At 34.6% G+C, this 24,751-nt stretch overlaps 1 protein-coding gene across 15 annotated transcripts in view; it reads left to right on the forward strand.

Moving 5' to 3' along the window:
• Positions 1-24,751, forward strand: part of LOC118280701 (cAMP-specific 3',5'-cyclic phosphodiesterase) — a 548,393-nt gene that overhangs the window by 397,647 nt on the left and 125,995 nt on the right. For 2 of the 15 annotated variants that reach the window (XM_035601011.2, XM_035601029.2), the window contains exon 2: positions 20,810-21,736. The exons of the other annotated variants lie outside the window; for them this stretch is intronic. In XM_035601011.2, the coding sequence (XP_035456904.1) occupies positions 21,018-21,736 (719 nt within the window). In that variant the 5' untranslated portion in view covers positions 20,810-21,017. The remainder of the gene's footprint in view (positions 1-20,809; positions 21,737-24,751) is intronic. 15 annotated transcript variants of the gene reach the window in all.

Genomic DNA, 24,751 nt, shown 5'->3' on the forward strand with positions numbered 1-24,751 from the left:
GCTGTTTGCACTTATCGTCGCATAAGGAAACGAGTAGTAGGTAGTGTTGTTGTTTAAGCAAGAAATAAATGCTAATGTCTTTCTGTTACAAGATTAGCATCTGTGAAATTTGACTGGTCATCATATAATCTATATCTCTTTTAAAATTGTTTCACACATCAATCATCAACAACCTGTAAGTGACCACTGCTGACTAAAGGCCTCTTCTCTGAGAAAGTTTGAGCATTAATCACCACGCTTGCTGAATGCGGGTCGGCGAATTCAAACTTCTAATCAGGAATTATAAAGCCAGGTTTCTTCACGATGTTTTCCTTCACCGTTAGTCAGTGGTGTCTAAATACGCTAAGAAAGTACATATAACTCAGAAAAAGTCATATTGGTACTTTGCCGTTGGTAGGTTTCGAATCCGCAACTTCAGCATGAGAAGCGGGTGTCTTAAGCCTCCGTCTATCCGTTTTACACATAGACGTCTGTTATCATTACACACTACGTGCAGTATCCCGCAATCTGCAACTTTAGAATAAATCAGAAGTCACAAATCGGGAACATTTTTCTCATAAGAGATTAGGTATTCAACATCTATTTCCCTCACTTGGGTTTGAAAGCTTACTCTGAATCTTAAGTAGATGAAATGTTCACAGTAGACCACTTTTATGTAGGTATTATTCATTTGATTACCTCACTTGTAAAGTACGAAATATCTTGAAGCTGTTCACGTACCAGAGGCCTATATGAACGTCTGCTATATTATATATCTCCACATACTTTCTCTACTATGAAACATGAGAAGTGAAATGTATGAAAATTAACATAAAATGATACTTAATTTTGGTAACTGCAAATGTAAATTTATTTTATTTCCTTGATATCGGTTTCAAGCCTGAACGACTGAACCGATTACGACGCTTATTGTTATAAATTATATCTAGGTAAAATTGAAGACAGCCAATAGTGATGCATAAAATGAAACTTTATTTATAACTTCAACTGTAGTACATATTTGTGATATTAATCATGGTAACTAACATTATATAAATTCTTGTGTATGTACGTTCTAAAGTACACATCATTTTCATACTAAGCTATAAATTCTTCAACAAAATGAGCTACGTTTAAAATTTCAATGAATATGAACTTAATTAAATTAAAATTTTGACGGTTAACTGCGCTATCTGTTTTAGAATGGTTCTCTTATCTTCTTTGTAAAATGTAATAATAAGTGTTCGTCGGGGAGAAGTAGTTAAGATAGTGGTATATTTCAGGTTAAATAACTCAATCTCTAGAGGTAATGAACAGTGCAGCTGCACCGTGGAGGTACATAGTACATAGCTATTCTATTGACTGTTTGAGGTAGCTTCAGATAGTTAATTAGTGTAGACGTCTGTAGAACAGCGATAACTTGACTGAGGACAATGTAATGAATTGATGTCTTTTTATTACCTAAGTGAAGTAAATAATTGTAAATCTAATGTAAACTATTAAATAAAATTGCGATAATATTGATATAACCGAGGAGTAACTTAGGGTACGTTTATTTAAAAAAATAAACTCACAAAGTCCGTAACGCAAGCAAAGCTGTGGGCATTAGCTAGTTTATAATAAATAATATACGTATACGATTAAGTCTTATTCTTTTAATAGATTGTCATATTCTTATTCACGTAACGAAAAAAAAAGTAATAGAAAGCTAAATAACAGCGTTACTCATTGAGTATTCATTTATATTCTTAAAACTCCTAGTACTCATAGTTTAAATAAAAATAACCACTTAACATGATTGCACGATCTAAATCTCCAATTGTGACTCACACAATTACGTACCGATAATGCCAGAAATAATTCGTTTCGTCCAAGAAAAACATATCACTAATCTTTATAATAGAAAACACGTAGTAAGTGCTTCCACTACACATTTGTCTCGCCGACATGTCGGAGCTACCAATATACGGAACACAGATGTTCCGTAATTCAATCTAATGAATGAGATCGCTTACTCATTATTGAACGTCGAACCAAAAAGGTTTATCCGTGAGTAGTAACGGTAGTAAGAACTACATAAGGCAATATTTCTTTGATCAGAAAAACATTAAAGACATTTTCTTTTATGGAATAAGTAGTATGAAATTAAATCGTGATTGTTTCTGAAGTTTTTTCGGGTTTCTCGGAAATCGTAAGCTTTGAAATTATATTTACATATGTATACCTTTAGCAGGTGTTTCTGGTAGTAAACTGACATTGTATTAATAAATCTCATTATTATCACTACCGTATCTCAAAAGTCAAACCAAACTAAAGACGAAATTAAAATAATGAATCATATGAATGTTACAAACATCAAATGATAATAATATGCACAATCCTATAATATATCTATAATGTATATATCAAACTTACTTTTAAAATACAAAGTTTCCATAATCATGTTCCAAAACTAAATTATTGAAACATTATTTTGATATAACTGTTCTGAATATAGAAGACAAATGTAAAGTGAAATCGTGTACATTACTACATCATCACCAACACTATATAACTTGGTTTTCCAATGTCTACGATCTGAATACCTTTGTGTACCAGTCACGGAATGTTTTTACGTCATAAAGACAGCCAGGGCCTTTCAGTACTATTTCTGGGAACACCATTTTTGCTCTCAAAGCTTTGCTAGAAGACTGGCCATTCAAAACTGAACCATGTATCTGTACAGTCAATAAACTTTTTTTGTTCGATATTCGAATTCTCGACTCTGATTGACAGATATCTGACGTGTTGTTTGACAATATTGACGTGAGTTGTGTTGTTTACAGAATTTTCTTTTTTTAAAAATTCGGTTCTTGCATTTTTTTTTATCCAAACTTTTTTCTTGATGAAATCAATTTGGTTCGATCAACTTTGATGAGTTGTTCATTCATTAATTTAATGTTGATAATTAAAACTTTTTACTAATTTTAATTAAAAATTCTGTATTATATCGAGAGATTGCTTTTAAATAGTTCTCGATATAATGAGAACTGTATGCATAAAGCATTTATTAAAAAGTTTAATGTAGTTTTAAATGGAAAATTAAATTCAAACAAACCGGGCAATCGTTTCGCAATGCAGTTGTACTTACTACTCGTATTATAAGCTCGACATATAATAAGTACAACATATTTCCGAGAACAATATATTGTTGTTAATTCTGAGAATATTTCTATGAAAAATACAGCATAAAACGAATGACTGTCTTCTCATGTTTTTTGTTTTATTTAGTTAAGATACTCGGTAGACCAATTACGACAAAATTTTAATAATCATTTTTTTAATCTATTTATGAGCATATTACGTCACTTTCAAAAAAGGAAATAGTCACATACTCATCAACTTACGTCTGACAAAGGGTGAAACCGCGTGTAAGTAGCTAGTATTAACAAATAAATTGAAATTCAGTACATTTCAACTTTACTCCACATGTGAATTGATCGTAATGCAATTGAGAGCCATCAATCCGGTTGATTTGCAAACGAATGGCGTGTTCAGATTCAGTGCGTACTTATAATGTACTTGCCTGTATATACTATTAAGATTATAATATTTTAAAATGTTATAATGTATAAAGTATTGTAAATATGTATTGTTTTAAAAAAGTATCGAATGGAGTAACACTTTGAAATGAGCACCTAGTTTCACTGACGGATACTGACAAAGTATTATTTATTTCTTTATTTATTTGTTGACATTCCAAAAGTAGCTATTTATGGTTTAAGTAAAATAATTGCTTTGACATTGTCTATTTACATAAAGAACTTACTTACTGACAATTGCACCAAGTCAGCTTATGAATCATTTGATTATATGAAGAATAAATTAATAATATTTAGAATAAACTAGTTCGTACAAAAAAGCTTAGCTTTTCTTAATGAAGGGTATATTGCTTCCATTCTATATTACTTTAATTGAATGCAATATTCCTGGCACCCGTCCGAGTTTGGACGTCGTCGTTAATCGATATTAAATAGATTAATCGATTGAGGAAATGACTCTGATATAGGCTCTCCGATAGCCCAACAGCTATTAATAGCTTTTCGACATTTATTAGGTTAAAAAAGCCAATCAAAAACCCTTTAGTTTTCACCCTTATTACCCTTTGACAGACAGATGGACAGACAGCGGATTCTTAATAATGGGGACCCGTTTATACTTCGGGTATGAACTCCTGAATGACCATTCGTTCATCTCAGAAACACACTCTATTACAGAAATACAAAAATCGTTTTATTTTTTCTGTAGCACGAATAGCCCTTTTTGCCGCAGGCGGAAAAGAAATCACGTCATTATGTTTTCAAAATTGGGATATGAAACATTACGGCTCGCTTTTCCCGGAAAAAGTAGGTATAAGAGTATAGACAATAACTTTTTACCAATGATATTATCTGTAAGACAAGTTTAACTATCTTGACAACCATTCGAATGGAAAATACATCAAATTGCTTAGAACTACGCTTTGGCAAAGCTTAGGTTAATGAAATTTTAAAACACAAATTCAAACGTCAGTTTAAATAGGTATCTCTTGGTAAAAAAAATTAAAACTAAAACTTACTTTATCGTACTCGGTCGAGTCGAAAAACAGGTCAAACTAAAGTGAAAATGATAATAGGACTTTCAGTCCTAAGAAGTTTCCCCGGTGATTTATAAGTGAACTTGTGTAGACATTCACCCGTCCGCTTCGCCCCAACAACCTGTCAAAAGCCGCGATAAATACAAGACTGACAAACCGAAACGATTCGTTCTTAGATCTTATCCGATAATAAATTATCGGTGATTTATTTGAAACATCCAAATTCTACTGAACATTCAAAATTGAACTTCAGTTTCTGTTGCAAAGGGACTAATTCAACTTGGCTAGGTCATACCTAAGTTCAAAGTTAGATACTAGAGAGTACGGTAGCGTTATTCGGTCGGCTACCCATTGTTTAAGCTATGTACACATATGTGCTCTTATGAAACTGCACCCATGTTTTACTTGCAGCCATAACATACGGTACCTTGGATAGTGTGCAACGAACCTAAATGTAACCACAAAATGGAATTTACGAGCAATCTAACTACTAAGTATAATACAGTAAAAGTAGAATGTTTGTGCTCTAGGGTTTTGTAATCACTATGGTTAACAAAGTACGGGGACAAAATAAGGAACCTTTAAAGAAAGAAAATCTTTCTTTCTTTCCTCTTTCTTTAAAATATTTAACCTTTGAACATCTTGGGAACATACAACAAAAGATAACCCGTTTCCTATAAAATCCATTTAGTTACGAGAACTATTACTCAGAATTATGCAATCAAAATGTCGAGTAAATACTTCGGTTATCCGTTAATATTGAGTTACCAATGGCATTGTTAACTACAGTCCAAAATATTCCACCTAAATACTAAATAAACAAGATCAGATATAAACAAATAAAGCTTTAATTTGTATGGACTTAAGGCAAATATTTGAATAACACAAAGCCTATTCAGTCCCGTTTAGAACACTAACACCCTTATCGTTGTCTGAGCATAATATGAAACATTTCAATTACTCTCTCTATACAGTTTCATACATTTATTATTTTAACAGACTTGTTCGTTTTGCCTTGATACGTTTATACAACGTTAGGAATATTATAATAACTGTTATTGTACTCGTAATATTAACTAAATATTGTATCAGATTAGTAATATTAAAATTAATTCACAAACTAGTAAGCTCTTACTCGATTTTCACGTTTAAACATACTGTACATAAAGGTTAATTTTGCAAAACATCTTTGTAATAAACTGCAGAAGAAACGACCTTTATTTTCTTCTCAATTTCGTACAATTAATATTCATTAAGAAAGTCAAGAAACTTGAATATTGCTCACACATTACGGTCAAATACACCTGAACATTGGCCCAAGTTTATGAGTGACTTACTTTAAATAATATCGGAATTTGAGCACTTTATGCCTATAAAAGGTTTATATGAGCCCAAAGTGGGCTATTCAGCCTGCCCCACAAACCAAAGTTAGGGTCTCGAAGGTCGTTTCCATATTTATAATGCTTTCAAACTTCTCTGAATAAAGAGTAGCTATTAGCCGATTTCGAAGAATGTACAGTAGTATTATACACTTATAAGTGTTACAGGTTTATATAATTTTCAATATTAATACCATTGTAATAAATCTTTTAATTTCTTTAGTAAGTAACTCGTGAATCAATACATGAGAATGATCATCAAAAATTTTCTAAAGCAAGTAAAAAGAAAAGTATTTAATTTCTTAATTTTCAGTACTAGCGTGCGCCCTATAATTAAGTTCTTTATTTAATAGACGTTACTCCTATTACAAACAACTTCTTAAGATTGCTTGCTCAAAGTTTCTTTGTTCACCTTGCTTAAGAACAAAATTAAAATTTTATTTGCTACTCAAATGACGTCACAAGATGCAACAATTATTCTTTTAATTTATGAGAATTACGATCATAACATAAAATCGTAATATGTATTATAACTTACCATTAAAACAATAAAATAATTATTCTTTTATATACCTCTATAGAGCCGTAACACTAAGTAAATATTGAAATGAATCTGTATCCCCTTGGGAACCACCTTCCATCAAGTTACGGTACAACTATTCACGTTATAATCTTTCTATTGTTTTAACCTGATTCCAATTCACGAATGAGTAATTCGTTTTTATTTAGAGATATAGTATGAATAGTAAAACACCCAATACATACATAACCATCACGCCTTTCTCCCATGGGGATAGGCACATTTCTTTCGCTTTATCCGTCATCAGTCGTCAACAGTCATCAGTCTTTTTATGTATGCTCATCAGTTAAAGGTATATTTAATTTGTCCCTTCTTTAATATATTGCCAAACACTCAATAATGACGGGTATTAGCAAAACATAAATGAAAAAATCCTTACTCCAAGTTACTACAATAAGTTTCAGAGTGTAAAAATATAATATTAGATATGTTCCTATCTTTGCAATTTAACTCAAATAGAAACCACCATTACTTACTAAGAATTTCTATTTTGGATCCGAGTTTAAAACAATGATATAAAAAAAACAACATCAACAACAAACAAATTAAAATCATTGGTCACGTAACCTAAACAAATTACATTATAAACCTACAATTTTCTTTAAGTAATTCGGGCTTGAAGTGATGTAATAATATGCCTTATACTAAAGCTAAGTCAAATTGATAGACAATAGCTTCGACCCAAGTACACGAGCTGAACATCCATCAAAATGTCACTTGTTATCGATAGGAACCTTCACCTTCATGATTTGTGGCCAAACATTTCACTACGGTACTAATGTACTGGCACTGGGTCATGATTCACGAAGTCTTTTTTATAGAATTTCGACTTTGACGTAAGATCAAAAGGTTGAAAATGTAATACAGAGTTTTGTTAGTTATGGTGTAGCTTGATTTGATTAGCGTCTGTAAGTACACAACAAACTCATTTAAAACATTGACTAACCACAATATTTTAGTTAATTTTGCAAAAATAACCGCGTCGAATGAGGTTTATCGATCGCGACAGGTGAGGGGTTTTGGTTTTCCAAAACTAAAATGAAACATTCTTCTTTTTCATGAATTCTAAAAACACGTAGATGAAAACGTTTTCAATAAAACTCTGAATACACCATTATACGAGTATCAGGTTTAAATTAAAACTCATCACTATAAATACAGCTCAGCAGCAAAGTAAAACAAAAGAAATTTACATAATGCGAGCCCGTCCATATGTAGGGCATCACAGTATTAAATTCGAGTCCATATCACGGAACTGACATTTCGACATCGGATACACTGAATAAAACTGATCTCGTTTATTGAAGAATAAACGTACAATGTTTATTTGTTTTATTCGAGTCCCTTTATTGAGGGGAGAAAATCATCCAATGACTTCTCCCGCCATGTCAGACTTTTACTGAGTAAAAACCACCCGTCCCTACTCCTGCATTTCGAGACGGAGTTCCGATAACCCGCTAGGCAACTCCGGTTGACTGAATGTAAATAAGTACATACATAAATTCACGCCTATGTCCCATAGTGGTTCGTAGAAGGTATAATTACAGATCGCCTGATGCGATTCTTTAAAGTCATATAATTACATCTGATCATACATAATAGGTATTGCGTACTTGTTTTTTTTTTTATTCTGGAGTTTCCATATATACAATATTTGAAATCTAATATTAGGTATGTTATTTTAGTGTTGGGCCTAAATAGATTTTAGTTAGACAAACAGTGCGGTTAACAGAAGCTGATGTACGTGTTTGGAATATAATCGTGACGGTATTACACCTATCCGGAGTATGACAGATATTCCGATCTATTACTATTTATTGCTCAACAAATATCAATTCTAATATTAGATATTATTATCGAAATAGGATTTATCTTTGTTTCATCTGTGGCGACACATTGACAAGTAACAAGTGACAGATGACAGAAGTCGCACATAGACTATCGACGAGCAAATCAACGGATGACGTCACAAATATCCTGCATTGCACATACGAAGTTTACATGCGAATTAACACGGATAGAAAATCCCAACGAACAACAGTTGGGCAGAAAGCCCGCCAGGCTGATCACCTCGCCTGGTCGGAGGATCCTCCTTTTCTTAGGGAACTTTACTCTCTGTTCCCTAAAGTGGTGACCCCGACGTGATTGAAACCAACCTTCACGGAGCAGATCAGCACCGTCATCCTCATCGCCATATCCCTCACCCATCACTTCTCCGCTGAGCGGTAATCAAGTCGCAGCCAACCAGCATCCTCGGCCTCATCAGGGACCACCACACGCTACATCGAAGATATGCAGCCTGGTTCTTCCCTACGGCCTCATCAGCGTCTAGGCACAGCACTCTGCACACGGTCTGAGGACGTCTTCCTCCCGTCAACGCAGACGCCAGCCACTACGCACCTACCCTCGCAGCATCAATTCCCCGACTCACCGTGGGACACTGCGAGCTTCACTACTCCGACTCACTGGAGTATATCACCCTGCACCGCTCACCCGACTCACTGGGCATTCAGCGGCACAGTTCCGACTCACTGGAACTAGGGACATCTACACTGGCTCTGGCACCGCTCATCTCAAGCATCGACAGCCGTCTCAACAGGATCGACCTCCGGTCTTGGGGGGGGAGTGATGTGGCGACACATTGACAAGTAACAAGTGACAGATGACAGAAGTCGCACATAGACTATCGACGAGCAAATCAACGGATGACGTCACAAATATCCTGCATTTCACATACGAAGTTTACATGCGAATAAACATGGATAGAAAATCCCAACGAACAACAATTGGGCAAAAACCCCGCAAGGCACCTCGCCTGGTCGGAGGATCCTCCTTTTCTTAGGGAACTTTACTCATTGTTCCCTAAACATCGTTTTCAAATTACTGTTTTTTCTTAAGTTAGTAAGTATGTTATATAATAATATGCAATGACTATAAAATATTTGTAAAGTTTATATCAGTCACTAGCATAACTCTAGTCGCTAATCACACTGAGTTTACATAGCCTACATACTCTAGCTACTAGCACGGTTAGTCACGAGACTAACCATGCTATTATTAAAGAAATATGGCTTACTTAAGCTATCTTTATACCCTAAAAGAAAGACGAAGACTTCATTTCTTTAATACTCTTTCTTCCTCAATATCAAAGTTGTGGAGCCCCTGATCCACTACAGATTAGCTAGATAGGAAAGGTTTCCCTGTGCGTGCTACAATGGTTAATTGAAAACGCTTAGTAAAGTTCTTTTCTTAGTCTCGCTTGTGGCTATAAACATTCTGAGCACAACGTTGATTGCTTAAAGAAAAACCTTCGCTAAGGAAAAATAAAAGGGAAATTACACAGGTATTTTTAAGCGACGCCCGAACCAACATCTTATATTAAACATTTGAACTCTTAAACCGAATCTTTCGCTTATTTTCATAGCAACTAACGTCAGAGAATATTGAACTGTTATTCAAACAAACGTGAAATATGTATCTTAGGAAATTAAACCACTTTCGAGCAGTATTTATTTTAACTTTATTAATTTTCTGTGGCCTAATTGTTCAATGGAGACTTTCCACAAAGTATATTTGAGATGTTAACCGTTCTGATCGTAAAAATATTTTGTATCGTCATGACGAGGCGAAAGGAAATGGACTGGGCTCGTAAACAGTCGAGGAAATGTCCGGCAGGTCAAATTAGTGTGGAGAAAATTACTGTGTTGTCATACTGCTGTCATAGTCTGGTGACAGACGTTCGTGTACCTTGTTGAAAGACATTCGTACCTACATACATTAGCTATTTTATAGGTGAATGATATTTTCGCGTCATTGAATATGAACTGAACAAGAATGTTTCTTGACATACTTAATCCACTTAACATGCTTTATTAAAGTTTATATATCACACTGCTATAGGTATATAATATTGCCAAATCACACTATGTTTTGGTCTTCCATTATTTATGGAAGTATTTTATAGTCATTGATTTGTTTAACTAAAAATCACGGGTTACTGGAGAAAAGCTCTATTAGTTTCGAATCACATAGGGACTCTTCATCATGAGCAGCGTACGCAAACGCGGCGACATCGCGCAGCAAAGAATTAAATCGTTTGTAACTCACATTTTTACCATTATTAAGGTTGATGATATAGTTGAAAAGACCGAGATCAACCCTTATTATGTTCTAAAGGGCAAATTGCACCGCTCTTTATAAAATGCCATTTAATCGAAACAGGTAGTAAGTATGTACCTACTTCCCTGATAATCCTCATAATGGTGACCCTGACCCGGTTAAGCAAGGGTCGGGAAGATGATTGTTTGTTCAACCATTAAACAAATATATTTATTGATCGATTCTTAACAAAAATATTGTGTTTCGTTCCCTTTCAGAGTTTGTGTTCCCTCTTGGGATTGCTTGCATTATTGGTTTAATGAATGCTTCATTGTTAGAGACAACTTGAAATGGTATTTAGTTAGTTATCTATGAAATAATATGAGATAAAGGGCTTCGTTATTTTAGTAGTGTTTGTAATTTTTTATATATTTATATTTCAAATGTTTTTTTTTTAAGGGGGAAAATCATCCAATGATTTCTCTCGCCTTTGAGTGAGGCTAGAGGGAGTGTCAGACTCTTACTGACTAAAAACCACCCCGTTCCTACTCCTGATTTTCGAGCCGGAGCCCCAGTAAACCCGCTAGGTAGTCCGCAGCTCCGGATATTACAAATCCTAGAGTGTTAATAAAACGATATTTGTAACTTCAACACGTTGCAACGGCTGGTTACAGTTCTATGTAAAAAGATATTATTTATATGAACTAGGTATTTTGTAGTCAAAACCTGTAGGTTTACTGTAGGATAAAAATGTACTTTTATCATGGTTACATGGGTGAAACTACTAAAAGACGCTCCAATTAATAAATTAACTTACATCTCCTCACTAAGCTTAATGTTATTTTATTTACTGATTGAAATGTTTTGTTAAACTTTTTTATTGACTAAGTAAAACTTGAACTAATTCATTTTGGAATAGAGTAGTTTTTCTGATGCGTATTTTAGTTTTGGGAACTTTATCTATGAATTTGTTTTCGTTAGCCCACAAACTGCTCTAAGTTAGACTGTGTAAGTTTTTTGTATTTACTTCGTGAGTAAAATAAATATAGATTGCTTAAAATGTTACTTCAACACATTTTCATCAATTAGTTGTTAATTATCCATTTTATATCTTCCAACATGCTTATATTTAATTTCATGTTGATTAAAAACATCACTTTGAACATAATAAACGTAGCGAAATATAAAATCCCTGTTACGTTATGCCAGGATTAAATATCCATTTAATTTTCTGCGAGACTCAAAGCTTTGCTGCATATTCTCAAACATTTAATAAATTGGATAAACTATTTTTGAGAGCACATCGCTTTTTTCAATCCTTTACGATATATAGTGGGCATTTTATAAAAGGTCAATGTAACATATTTTCAGTAAAATTCAATTCCGTGATTCGATATCCGAGGATATGGATAGTAGCAATCTGTAATATATTCGGTGACTTAACTACGATCCCCAAGCCGCCTGGCAAGCGTGGGGATTACAGCAAATCCTCTCCAAGGGGAGGCCTTTGTTCAGTAATGGACGTCTTCCGGACGATATTAGCACTAAACTACGGATAGCTCTGTATATAAATAAAATGTTTCGTATAAACTCTCATTTACATTAAAACATGATGTTATTGTTAAAAACGTTGTTATAAACGTCGTTTTTACAGAAATTATTAACGGTCTACATGATTTCTGACCCTTCATGGGCCAGTAAGCCATAATACTTATATTTATTCGTTAACAAAGCATAACAATTTCGTGAATTTATTTTATAATAAGATTTGAAAAGCGTTAAATCGCTTTGTTATTTTACTACACTTATTTACTATCTATGTACCCAGTTTTACGTCATAAGAGTCCCTTATATAGAAGTACGAAATCTTTTTCATACTTGAATTAATAATATGAGTGGGAAGGAACACGCAAGCAATATTGGTAAAAGCATTAAACGTTAATGCTACGAGTATGGCAGAAGTCTCGAGAATGTTGAGGCAGCATTGCCCACCTTTGTGTTAGTCCAATAATACCCGCCAATGTGTGATATCAGAAATGCCTCGGAAAATGCATGTGTTTATTTATGTTGTACGATTGTGTGAGAGCTCCAATGACGTCAATTCGCCCAAATTAAGCATATTGCCTCAAAACTGTATATTTTGGATTAATAAGATCCGAGATTGTGTGCAGACGTGTCCTGAAATCTAATTTGGGCATCTCTGGCGTCGCATTCTCGTTTATATATACATCGAAATATTTGTCGCGACAAAAAGTCCAACGCGAGCTCGCAATGTGCGTTCGTCGCTAGCGACTCAAATAAGAAAAGTTAAGGAGAGGAATGGCGTCGCGAACAAATTAAACTCGCAGCCGCTAAAAACTTTTATGTTATTATTAAATCTGAATACGTGTACGTATAAACACACACCCGTACATTTTCTACTGTAAGTCGCAGTAACTACTGACCCGGACTTTCTGTTCTAAATGACTTTTGCAAAGTTCTGAGTGATATTTCTCACGCGCAAACACGGGGGGATTTGCCCCTAAGTATAAACACTATTTCGCCGTAGTGTGCCTATTATAGTAGCTACTCACATTTGGAATTCTGGCTAGCAACCAAATAAACCGTATTCCCAAAATTTAATAATTAGTTTATTAAAACAAGTTACCTACTAGCGAAATAGACTATTTCTATTTTACAAAATATACTTTATAATATTACTTTGCTTCAGTCATCGCCCTAATAATTATTCAACGACATTCGATAAAACTAATAAATGCCTATTTGCCCAGCTATAACGAATTAGTGTCGTGCGTGCAAAGGTCAGCGTTAGGTTATGGAAATCTGGAAAATATACACCAAATTATTTCTAAGCAACATCGCGGAGAAACTTTCTCATAATGTTCAACCTCGAAATCGTGCTTAGCACGCTACAGTTCGCCTTGAAATGTGATTTTTATCGACACATGGATGATTTTATCAATCATGACATTTACAGCTTATCTTAGAAGAGAAACGTGCAAATGCAAACGTATGTTAACTTGTAAAACTTGCTACTTACTTCTTCATTAGGTAAATTTTTCATTTGAAACAAGGTAACTACGAAAAAAGGAACACGAACTTTCTAGAGTTATAAACATCGCGAGTCCGACGTGAAATTGAACAAGCTGTTGCCATCCAAATTTTAATAACTAGCTCTTTCATTCAAGCGCTCTATTCAAATTTCATTTCCAGTTCCAAATTAAGTACGTTTATCTTTCGAATAGCGGACAGCAAACAGTAATCTAGAATATTCAAGTCAATGTTTGGCAAATAGGCCTCGTTTTCGAACACGCAGGCGATGAAATTGTTCCGTTTTGAATAGAGAAGATAGGGAGTGAATAGACACGCACGGCTGAGTCGTCCGTTCCGTGTAAGGGGTTGAGGTCGGTAGAATTAGGTGGTAGATAGGCATCAGCAGGGACGGAAGCCGCCACCTTGGCGTGCCTGCATTGTTACACTGCACTACGGTCTATACATTTTCCACGTTAGTAAAGGTCTTGACGCAACAAAAGGTCACGTTCCGTAAATACATCAGTGTTATAGATACAGCTCACAGCTCTTAGTACCTACTGAGATTACTATCGTTCGCAACCAAGAATGTTATTCTCATTTTGTAACTATTATGTGTTGTATTTGTAAAACGTTTTATGAAATGCTAGCAAATTATCTTACCTTATGAAATATTTTTTCTAATAGATGTAACATGAAGCAAATATTAATTATATTTTTATTCTACGTCCGTAAAAGTACCTATCATATTATAGCCGACACATTTCTTAAACTAATCACAGAACAAATTATTCCGCGAAAAGCAAACAAATAATGTTTTCCAACAACAATTTCACCGAATATTAATTGTTGTATACGGGTCATAAGTCAACAATAAAGGCCTTTGATATATTATTAACGTGTGTAAATTACTAAGTACGGATTACCGAGCCTATAGACCGACTATTCATATCTGATATTATATCACAACAGCTTCCTAATGTTTGTTAGATAATCTTGAAATATTACGTTACTCATTTATGTTACAGACGAGTTTTTTTAATCATTTGAGTTAATGACAAAGCTGGCACTTGGCCCACCATGTGTTAAAACGGTAGCGATTACTGCAATACAATTAGTTTTTATTAATTGTCTTTGCGTTTTAAAATGGTTTTAGTTTCACGTCACACGGGTTCATATTTCTACCTACAAGTTTGAATTCCTGTTACTGTGTAGTTCAGCAAATTTATTCATATGTATCTATTGAAATATTTAAAGCTACAAAAATTTTACAGTACTTTTGCAAATCTACATCGAACCCTCAAATCAACCCAATATACGCTTAGTTTACATGTTTGCTTCTACTAAATCAACAAACACACAAGTCAATTTTTCGATTCATTTGAAATCGCAAACAACATAGAAGTACTAAGACGTATATACATTCCAAATTAAATTGAATTCTACCTGTAGAACAAACATCTTTCTTATTCGTAACATGCAAATTTATATTGACATTTTTATTGGAAAAATGCAAGTACGAAGTTTTCTTGGCGTGTCTACATTTCTTTTTAAAATTACGATACTTTTCATTCATGAACTTGAGATATTGATAGCGTTTGTATTATGTACATGTTGTGATAAGAACTGGTTACATATGTATAACAAACATTACGTATTGCGTGTTGTTATGTAAAACAAGACGTAATATGTACTTATCAGTGATGGATAATCTTAAGATTACAAAATCACTTGTGTTTAAAGATACTGGTACAGCTGAGTGACAAGGTTTTCCAAAATTGATGAATATGTACTTGAATTGAGATATTTCTTGTATCATTTGAAGTGGTTTTGTAAATTACGTGTTATGAGCTATTGTTGAAATGTTTCCGATCTAGATATACTTAAGTCAGGTAAGGTTAAGTCTTTGACTACCAACAGAAAACTGTTAAAGGCAAATCTTCCGCTAACATCGGTCACCGGTGACCACCACGGCGTTCAATATATTAAGTAAGATAATAAAATTAATATAAATAAGTGGAAGTCCGATTGCAAATTAAATTTTAGTACATATATGTATAGGCACATACGACATATTCCAAATAAAAATAATATAACTTGTAGTTTTAGATCGTACAAACTTCTTTTGTCCAGGCATCTAAAGCTAACTGGCATGCAGTCAATAGCTTACGTTCCACGGAGGACCTTTTGAAACGTCTTCAAACTCGATGACCACGATGCATTATCTACAGATCGATCAAACTTTTATTTTGGAATTTGATCTTTAGAAATATTGGTATGTTAGGATACCACAGTGTATTAACAATTCCACTTTATACAAACTCAGTTCAATGGCTTTATACACACACACGCACATATATATCAACATACTATAAATAAATGGTGTAATAGTACACTAGACGGGTAACAGTCTAAATGACAGGTAGCTTTGAATCTCCCTGTCAGCTGTTAAATGCTTTGTAATCCAAGTGAAACCGGACAGCTATAGTTAACGTATACTTGTAATTGTCTATACATTGTCTGTCTGTAGCCCTAATGTTAAACATTTTGTGTGAAGAATTGAAATATTATTTCATTTCTAAGTCTGTAATGAATATGATTCCAAATTAACTAAAAATCTTTAGGATTACTCACGTAAATTAATGATGAAAAGCTCTACTAGTTTCGAGTCACAGAGGGACTGTTCGTCAAAGACATCGCGCAGCCTATTGTTTATTATAAAAATATGATTACATTTCTATGATAAGTATTTTAAAGAGTAATGTGAATATATTTTTAATAGGGTAAACAATATCATAATTAAAATAATAAACGTACCGCAATTTTCCTTGGTATTCTAAATATGAAGCTTCTAAGTCTGCTAGAAGTGTGTGTGTGTGTGTTGAGCAATGATAGAATTATTTTACTTTTCGCTTTATTTTATGAAGTTAAGTAATTCAATATTTCATAAAATGAAAATATAACGACAGTGTAAATACCTAGTGTGATCAAATGTTTACGACTTTTCTTTATATTTTCCTCTGCCCTCAATATAGTTTTAGAAAGTGTATAAATATAAACCACGAGTGCCCTAAAACTATTACATACCCGAAGCACTTCGTCTATGCTTCAAACGAAAATTGACACAATTATGAACTTTCGAGCATAAATTATTCAGTTTAATGTTTATTATGTTTATTTCTGGGCATGTGGAATATAAATTACATCGTAGTTAACGACATCAATTCGTGATGGTTCATAAACCTCACTGGAAACCGGAGCACGTGATGTGTGAGAGAATTTATTTGGGAAATATTAAATGGTGGGTCATTAATGAGCCGCAATAGTATCTCATTATTTTCGCAAACATTTTACTTCGGGACCAAAAAATGTTAAAGCATTTTGTCTCTGTCTCTTTAGACAAATTACATAAAATACGAACGTTGAAGAAAACACGTTTAGTTAATTGCATGGATTTTAGAATCATGTGTGCTGTGTTCCAATATTCGAAAAGCCTACACACTACCTACTTATTTAAAACTATTAATCTGTATTCGTTAAATAGGTTAATTTCACACCTATTAATTCAATGAAACTCATTTTTATGAGTAAGCAAAAGTGGATGAGAGATTTAACCTCTGCCTACCTCTTATATTTACTTTAGGTCATGTTTTATACAATACCTAAATATATACAAGAGCTATTGAATAAAAGCTTACATTTTTAAATCAACCTCTCTCGTATTTCGCGAAGTTATAAATTATTCATTCATTCATTTCTAAACTGCCACTCAATTTATAAAAAAAAAAGAATAAGAGAATACGTAGAAGCTAAGGTAAAATGGCTTAGAAATTATGCATTCCATTCTATCAGGAATGAAAGGCTATTAATTACTAAGCTTAATTTCTGAGAATTCGGCTCTAACACCAAAGTACGGGTTTCCAGGTCGTTTCGAACATTTAACTTACAATAGTAGTTCAAACAGAATATCTTAATTGCTTACTTACGTTACTGATCTCAGTACTTTGTTCGTAGTCAAAACTGTTAAGCTTGATCTCATTACCGATTCTCCGATCTTCAAATTGTTATACTATCTCTCTTTTCTTATAAGTAAAAATTCTCAGTAATAGACACCACTTACAATTCTTGTTAATTGAGCTTGGTGGCAAGAAATGGAAAATGTCCGTGGTAATATTAACACGTGTACCCAAAAGCGCTATGATGGTATTTTACCTGATTCTGCAATATTCTATTTATATATGTAATTTTATTCTACATACTTAAAATTCCATTCTGATGACACAATTTCGTTGAAATATTTTAAAGTACGCCCCAATACTCGTACCAATACTGACACAATGTTTTATAAATACCAATTCAGCTCATCACGTGTAGGTATTCCGTAAACAAAGATTTCAGCAAATTCATGTTTTCAAGAAATCGTGGGTTTAATTCGCGATGCAGTGATAAAGTTAGTCAGTGCGAGCTTTGCCAATCATTATTCATATCGCCGTCTGTTTATCGCCCTCTCCATCGCTTGGAGTCATCGCTCGCGAATCTCCTTCTTCTGACGCATAACCCTATTTTTGGAACACATTCACACTGCGACTTTCGTGAATTAGCGTAATTAATCTAACAAAAATGTACAATTTTGACAGATAAGTGCAATTAATTCACTATAAACACTTTAAATCACTACACGGAAACCATCTGGGCGTCCAAAGCGTTATCTAGTATGCAGTTCTTTAAGGGTTGTCACGGTTGATAGGCAAACAAAGTCATGAATTATAAATACTACCATGAATCACGGTATGTTTGTCAAAATTAATTAACAAAATGGTTAATTTGCCAAGACAGATGTAGTGAATAATTCTGGCCATATTTCGGGCGGGCGGCGCAGACGCAGTGCCACGTAGCAAAGGCCGCCCACGCAAGGCGGCGCGTACGCAACAAAGCGCGACGCGGGATCTCCCGCCACTCAGTTCACTCGCGAGCTTGCGCAAGGAAACAACTCCAGAATATCCCAGAATTTAAATTCAGTGTTGCACCACAGTTTTGGACTCATTTTATTTACATTTTAAAAGGTATTTATTAATTTCGTTAATTACGCTTTTCGTCTTTGTTTCTGAAGCTTTCAGATAGGCAATGAATAGTTAGTAAATTTAATTAAGTTCATTTTAACCGAAAAACTGAACAACATTAAACAAATATTGGTATAGTATCAAAATCGTCTTAAATAAATTAGAAATGCCTATAACTTTCCAATGCTATCTAAACCTAAACAAAATCATAACTTCGTAATTCAATTACTATCAAGTTCCAATTTAAACATTGTAAGTAATAAAATTTTCTCTATTCAAACTTAAACTCAAAGATTTGAAACTTAAAGTTGACATTGCAACAGTCGTAAAAATTTAGAATCTAGTTGTGGTTTGTAATATAGGTCAAGTGAACTCACAGGTATTCGCACGTTTTTAATAGACACGAATTCCTATTGTCGTGTAGCCAGGCCGGTGAGACAAGGACGGACTCAAATGACACGAAACAATTTAGACATTCCATTGTGTTAACTCAAAAATAATATTTGCAATCCCTAACCTGATTTACTAAGGTATTCTGGGGAATGAACATCTCTATTTCATGAGTATTTAGTTTATAGGAACTTGACTGTTGAATAAACTTTGCTAGTATAGTTTCAATTACAATAATAAGTAACATTTTCGCAAACTATATTGGAGCTGAATAAATTAAAATATATTTTAATGTTAATTAATTTGGATACTATCTTAAATTTCATTATTTAACAAGTACGGGTATCTCATTCTGATATAACACAATTGTATCACATTACTTACATTTCACTAAAGATAGGATAAAAGAAAATAAATCACACTAATACAATGTGTTTAAACGTGCGTCTTCATATTTCAAACGCATATTTCTAGAAATTATTTTATCTCTGTGTGGTGTATGTACATCACTGAATCACATAGCTCATAAATAAAGCACGAGACTTTCAGTGTGCAAGACTTTGTTGCCGCATTCAAATGTCCGATACCGACTTATATTCAGTCAGACAGAGCTTTATATTTTGTTTTATGTCTTCTTTTCAAAGTCTCGTCAATATTCCACATCAAATTATGACTCGGTTCACATTCTTTCGATTGTTGTTGTGGGAAAAACACGGCCGATGGTAACGCAGTCGTACCCAGAAATTCTCTAACAACGTAAATTTAAATGTGGTCCAAACATTCCGTCTGGCGCGCCGCCAGCCAACGCTATCAATTTCTATCAAACTGAGCTTTCTGGATTCTGATGCATAATGAACGATTTTACATTTCTTTTGTTTCCCCGTTTTCCAAAACAACATCAAACGTTAATTTTATACGTTTTATGAGAACTGAATTTGTAAACAGGCAAACAGTAACAAGAACCCATGAGTCAGGAGTTTAAACTGTACCACAGTTTGTAAAACAACACAATTACATAAAATTTTCGAATCGTTGTAGATTATACTGCCAAGATGTCTGAAAGCAAGCAGCTCGAAGCCGGCCAGCAGCTCGTCAAGAAGACCATGGACGAGTTGATCCAACAGAAACAGACAACGGAAAAAGTCACCATCCAGGCGAGACAAGAGTTCCGTGAACATTATGAGGAGAGCTATGAAGAAGCGTTCGAAGAGGAAACCTTTATCGATCAGTATGGAAACGAAACCACCAACAGGATGGAGACCAGCAGCGAGAGCAAAGAGCACTCAAAGAGCGCGGACGTCAAAGTAAAAGCCACCGGCCTGAACGCCGCCCAAGTAAAGGCTTTAACGGACTGCGCGAACGAGGCGGGACAACTGGCGCTCGACTCCAAGGCTGCTAACTGAACGTAATTAAAACAAATCCCTACACTAACTGGCGCTATTAACAACATGCCTGTGTTTAAACGGCGTTTTCAACATTCTAATGTAACCAACAACGCAGCCGAGTGGCCTTATTGATCCATCCGTAATTACAGTACTTTCTTACTAATGTTCGAGCTACACGAAAATCCCTAATTCTTTTTCCATCCTTTCCCAAACCTCTACCCTATTAATACCTGTCCTTTTTTTAGCATCATTAAAAATGCGAAGAAATGTTTCAATTATACATTTTGTTTCAGGTGTCTGCCTTATCCCGCGCGTGTGGTGGTCTCAAATAGTGATAAAGACTGTGTCCAGTGTTCCTTATTAAGTATTTTATTTTATCTATTTATGTAAGAAATTTGATAAGTATGCAATAAATATATTTAAATGCATATATGGTGTATTGAATAGTGCTGTGTTCGATTTACATGTGATAGTGAGGTTTTATAGGAAAAGGTTTTAAAAATGGAGGAGGAAGATGATGAACGAAAGAGCCGACGGCCTAATCTCGCAGCTTTCAGCTCGTTGAACGCACGAGTCGTCCACGCCTCGCTAGAGGAGGGCTACGTGCGTCAACAAGCGTCATCAGAGTCTGGCGATGCAAATACTTCAAGTATTTCGGCAGCTCAGTATAGTGATAGAAGTTTTGCATCGAAAACAAGTACGTTTTCACGAAGCGGTACTTCGAGTTCGAGCCAAGAAGAATGCGAGGTAGCACAAACGACAATTACAAGCGGACAATATTTAGTCGCGGCGCGGGTCGAAAGCGCCCGCTCCATGGAAAGTCTCCGTCCAAGCAAGGAATCGTCGCCGGCGCGCCCCTCTAGCTCCTGCACAACCGTTCGCACGCATCGGAGCTCGTTTTTGACGGCTAGCGAGCGGGATGTGCGGGAGACGCGTGGTGCGCCGGCGCGACGAGCATTGTCTGGGGAAGACATGGGCTCCTCTGCTGAGAAACGCCGCGGCTTATTCGCGAGCACCGAGCGACGTGCCTTGCAGCAGCTCAGCCTGCCTCCCCCCGAGCGACGCCTAACAATACTCAGTCCCCACAGCCCCATGGCTATCACGGAGCTGCAGTGGCCTTCGCCTTCCGGTATACGGGGTCGGCGCAAGAAAGGCATGGTGCTACCCAAACTTATACTGCCTCGTAGCGACTCGGATGCCTCGGAAGTATTTTTAGAAAGGTGCCCATTTTTATTAATGCTCTTTTTTGTCTATATTCCTTTCAACACACAAAATTACGTAGAGACACAAAACATCACGTTCCTACATATTTTTTATTCACATATTTTTTAGCAAGCATGTCAAAATTTCAAAAAAATACTAAAAAAACTTTTGACATGCAGAGAACGCTTGACGACATACTCGGTCTTGACTGACAATAATTATTATGTTATTCTGACTTCGAGTTGAATTACGAATGTCTAGTTCACTTGCAAAACACATAGTTCTTAAATATATGAAGCCAAAAATTGAAATACACATAAGATTGTATTTGCCAAGAGAAATACATTTATAACGATGTGCGTCATTGGGAAAGTAAAAGTAAAACTCTTTACAACTGCTCAATGTTTATACGACTTTTTGAGCTTGTTTTATTTACATTAAAACATTGTCGAAAGTTAATTACAAACACAATGAATTTGCCTGTGTGCGTAAAACCAAGGTATTTATAGGTGTACCTATTGTTTTTGTAACAGTAAAACATTTTGTGAATTCAAGTTCTGGCTAAGAAACTGAAACAATACTTCAGACTTGTCGGTTAAGTAGAAGTAGACATTTTGGAGAAAATATTATTAGACCCGAAACAAGTGATATCGTAACACATATTATTTCTCGTACACTCATACACATGTCTTATGACACACGTTTCATAGTGCGTACGTTTTATTGCCTTCACCTTTTATGCTTTTCTCGTAGTTTTTCTTTAGGAAATATTTAGTAGCAAGTAAATGCATGTAATATTCATGTAGTTGGATTATTTATGAGCCCATACTATACTTTAATGTCATAGTTACCTATAAAACAAGCGATATTCTATTAGATATCGCTGGTAAATTTATTTATAGCTTGATATATATATTACGTGACGATGTGTAAAAGTTTGGTAATCTACAAATTACTTTATGATGTGATAAACTTCAGAAGAACGTGTGAGATATTTTAATAACGATGTCTAATTGGAACGATGCTTAAGTTATACTCAGAAGTATTTATTAGGAACTAGGACTTATTTGGAGTTATAAGATATGTGAATTTAATACTACAAGTATAACAGGCACTCCCAGCTATATTACTGAGAATTTGAATAATCGGAAAGCCTCAATACCTAAATCCGGGAAACAAACTCAATAACTTAATCTCACAGGTAAGCCAATGAACATAAGGTTGTAATTTCCCTACATACTGGTTTAATCAACGTCATTTTCTGTGACGTCACAACAACTAACTTTAAAACCTACGTACAATACAAATTAGGTACTAAGTACATCGCAAACGCACATTATTTACGTATTTATGTAGGTATGTATACACATCCACAAATATTTGTTCAGTAAATACATACATAGGTTCACAAAATCAATAGTTTATGTATATAATATGCAGTTGAATAGACTAGTCAAATATATTTATTTATTTAGCTCTTCATGCACATAAATGTGGGCTTAATACCGTAGGCATATATTCTGTTTTCGAAATAAAATCCACTCTCAATGTTATTTCAATATAGGCCTACACGTGTTTATTCGTCGGCTTACCATAAAAACTATTACATCAAATGTTAATATCAGATTCAGTATATATAAAAGTACATGTAACGCAGTATAAAGATAATAAAAAGTGAATTGTTTTTTTTAGATTTTGAATATATTCCATTGCTAGTTTCTTTCTTTTATTTTAAGGGGTTTAAGCTTTGCAGTACATATGTCACATTTGCCACGGATAACCGCAGTATTATAGAGGGTCTAAGGTGTTAGGGTCGTCCATAACATAACACCCCTTGAAAAGACCCGGAAGCCAAATAATCGGATAAATTCTTCAGTGATGAAACTGTTTGATCCCATATAACAGGCCTTACCTGTCGATATATTGAAAAATTCCGTAGATACACGAAAATGTAAATAAAATTTCCTCCCCACACTTTCGCGTTTACGAATAACTAACCGAAGGAACAATACGTGAATAAAAATAGAATAGATTTTATACCTTGAAACGTATTTCTTCATTCAGTTGCTTTCCAACAAAAGGAAGATTACAGAACAAAATTGTTTTGTGAATAGCGAAACTTCTAACAAACACGCTTGTTTCGAATATATGTGAATAGAAATCAGTACGTTGTTATTTATTTTCGCATCTATTGTACGGTACGATTAAATCGACACGCGTTGATAGTTGGAAAACATCCAGACAATTCTGTAACGTCCATGTTGATTAAATGCTGCACGCGGACAGGTGCAACACAGACAAACAGAATAACAGACTCATTAACTACATACTTTGTACACATGTCACCGTCACTATGACAGAGCATGGACCCTCCCTAATCTTTCACGTCTTGGCTATTAAACTAAATTCATTACGAGTCCACAAACTCATCAATTTTCTAAAGAGGAGTGTGAATATTAAATCATTATTCACACACTCATACCACAGAAACTATTAACAGCGGGAAGATGAATAATGTCCGTACAGTCTCTCTAGTGACCTTTCTACAACGAAATTAAAACCAGAAATAGAATATTTCTGAATTCAAATGAAAATTCCTTAAATGTCGAAATGCGAGAGGTAATGGCATTAGTTTCAAATGCTTTGTAGTGTGCCCAAATTCAAGTGATTTAATTACTGACTTTGCTACTGGGACCTTAGTTGCAGATTTTCACATAAATTTTGATATAGGTAAAACAACAATTCCAGGAAGACTCAACATGTTTTTTTTTCTAATAACTAGGAGTACCGTATCTACCATTACAACACTAACGAAGCCTTCAAAAAGCCAAATTTTTTTCTAAAAAAAATATTGTATTTCAATATTGTAAAAACATGCCAGAGGTATTGTGGTCCGTATACCAATCACAAAAAAGAATGTACGAGTAAACAAAGGATATCCAACTCTCATCTCATAGCCACAAAGCAATATTTCCATGAAATTTTATCCTATCGCCACGTGTTAATTAACATTTCAATACTGGAAATTAAAC

The sequence above is a fragment of the Spodoptera frugiperda genome, chromosome 20, assembly GCF_023101765.2.
Source record: "Spodoptera frugiperda isolate SF20-4 chromosome 20, AGI-APGP_CSIRO_Sfru_2.0, whole genome shotgun sequence".
Lineage (NCBI taxonomy): Eukaryota > Metazoa > Arthropoda > Insecta > Lepidoptera > Noctuidae > Spodoptera > Spodoptera frugiperda.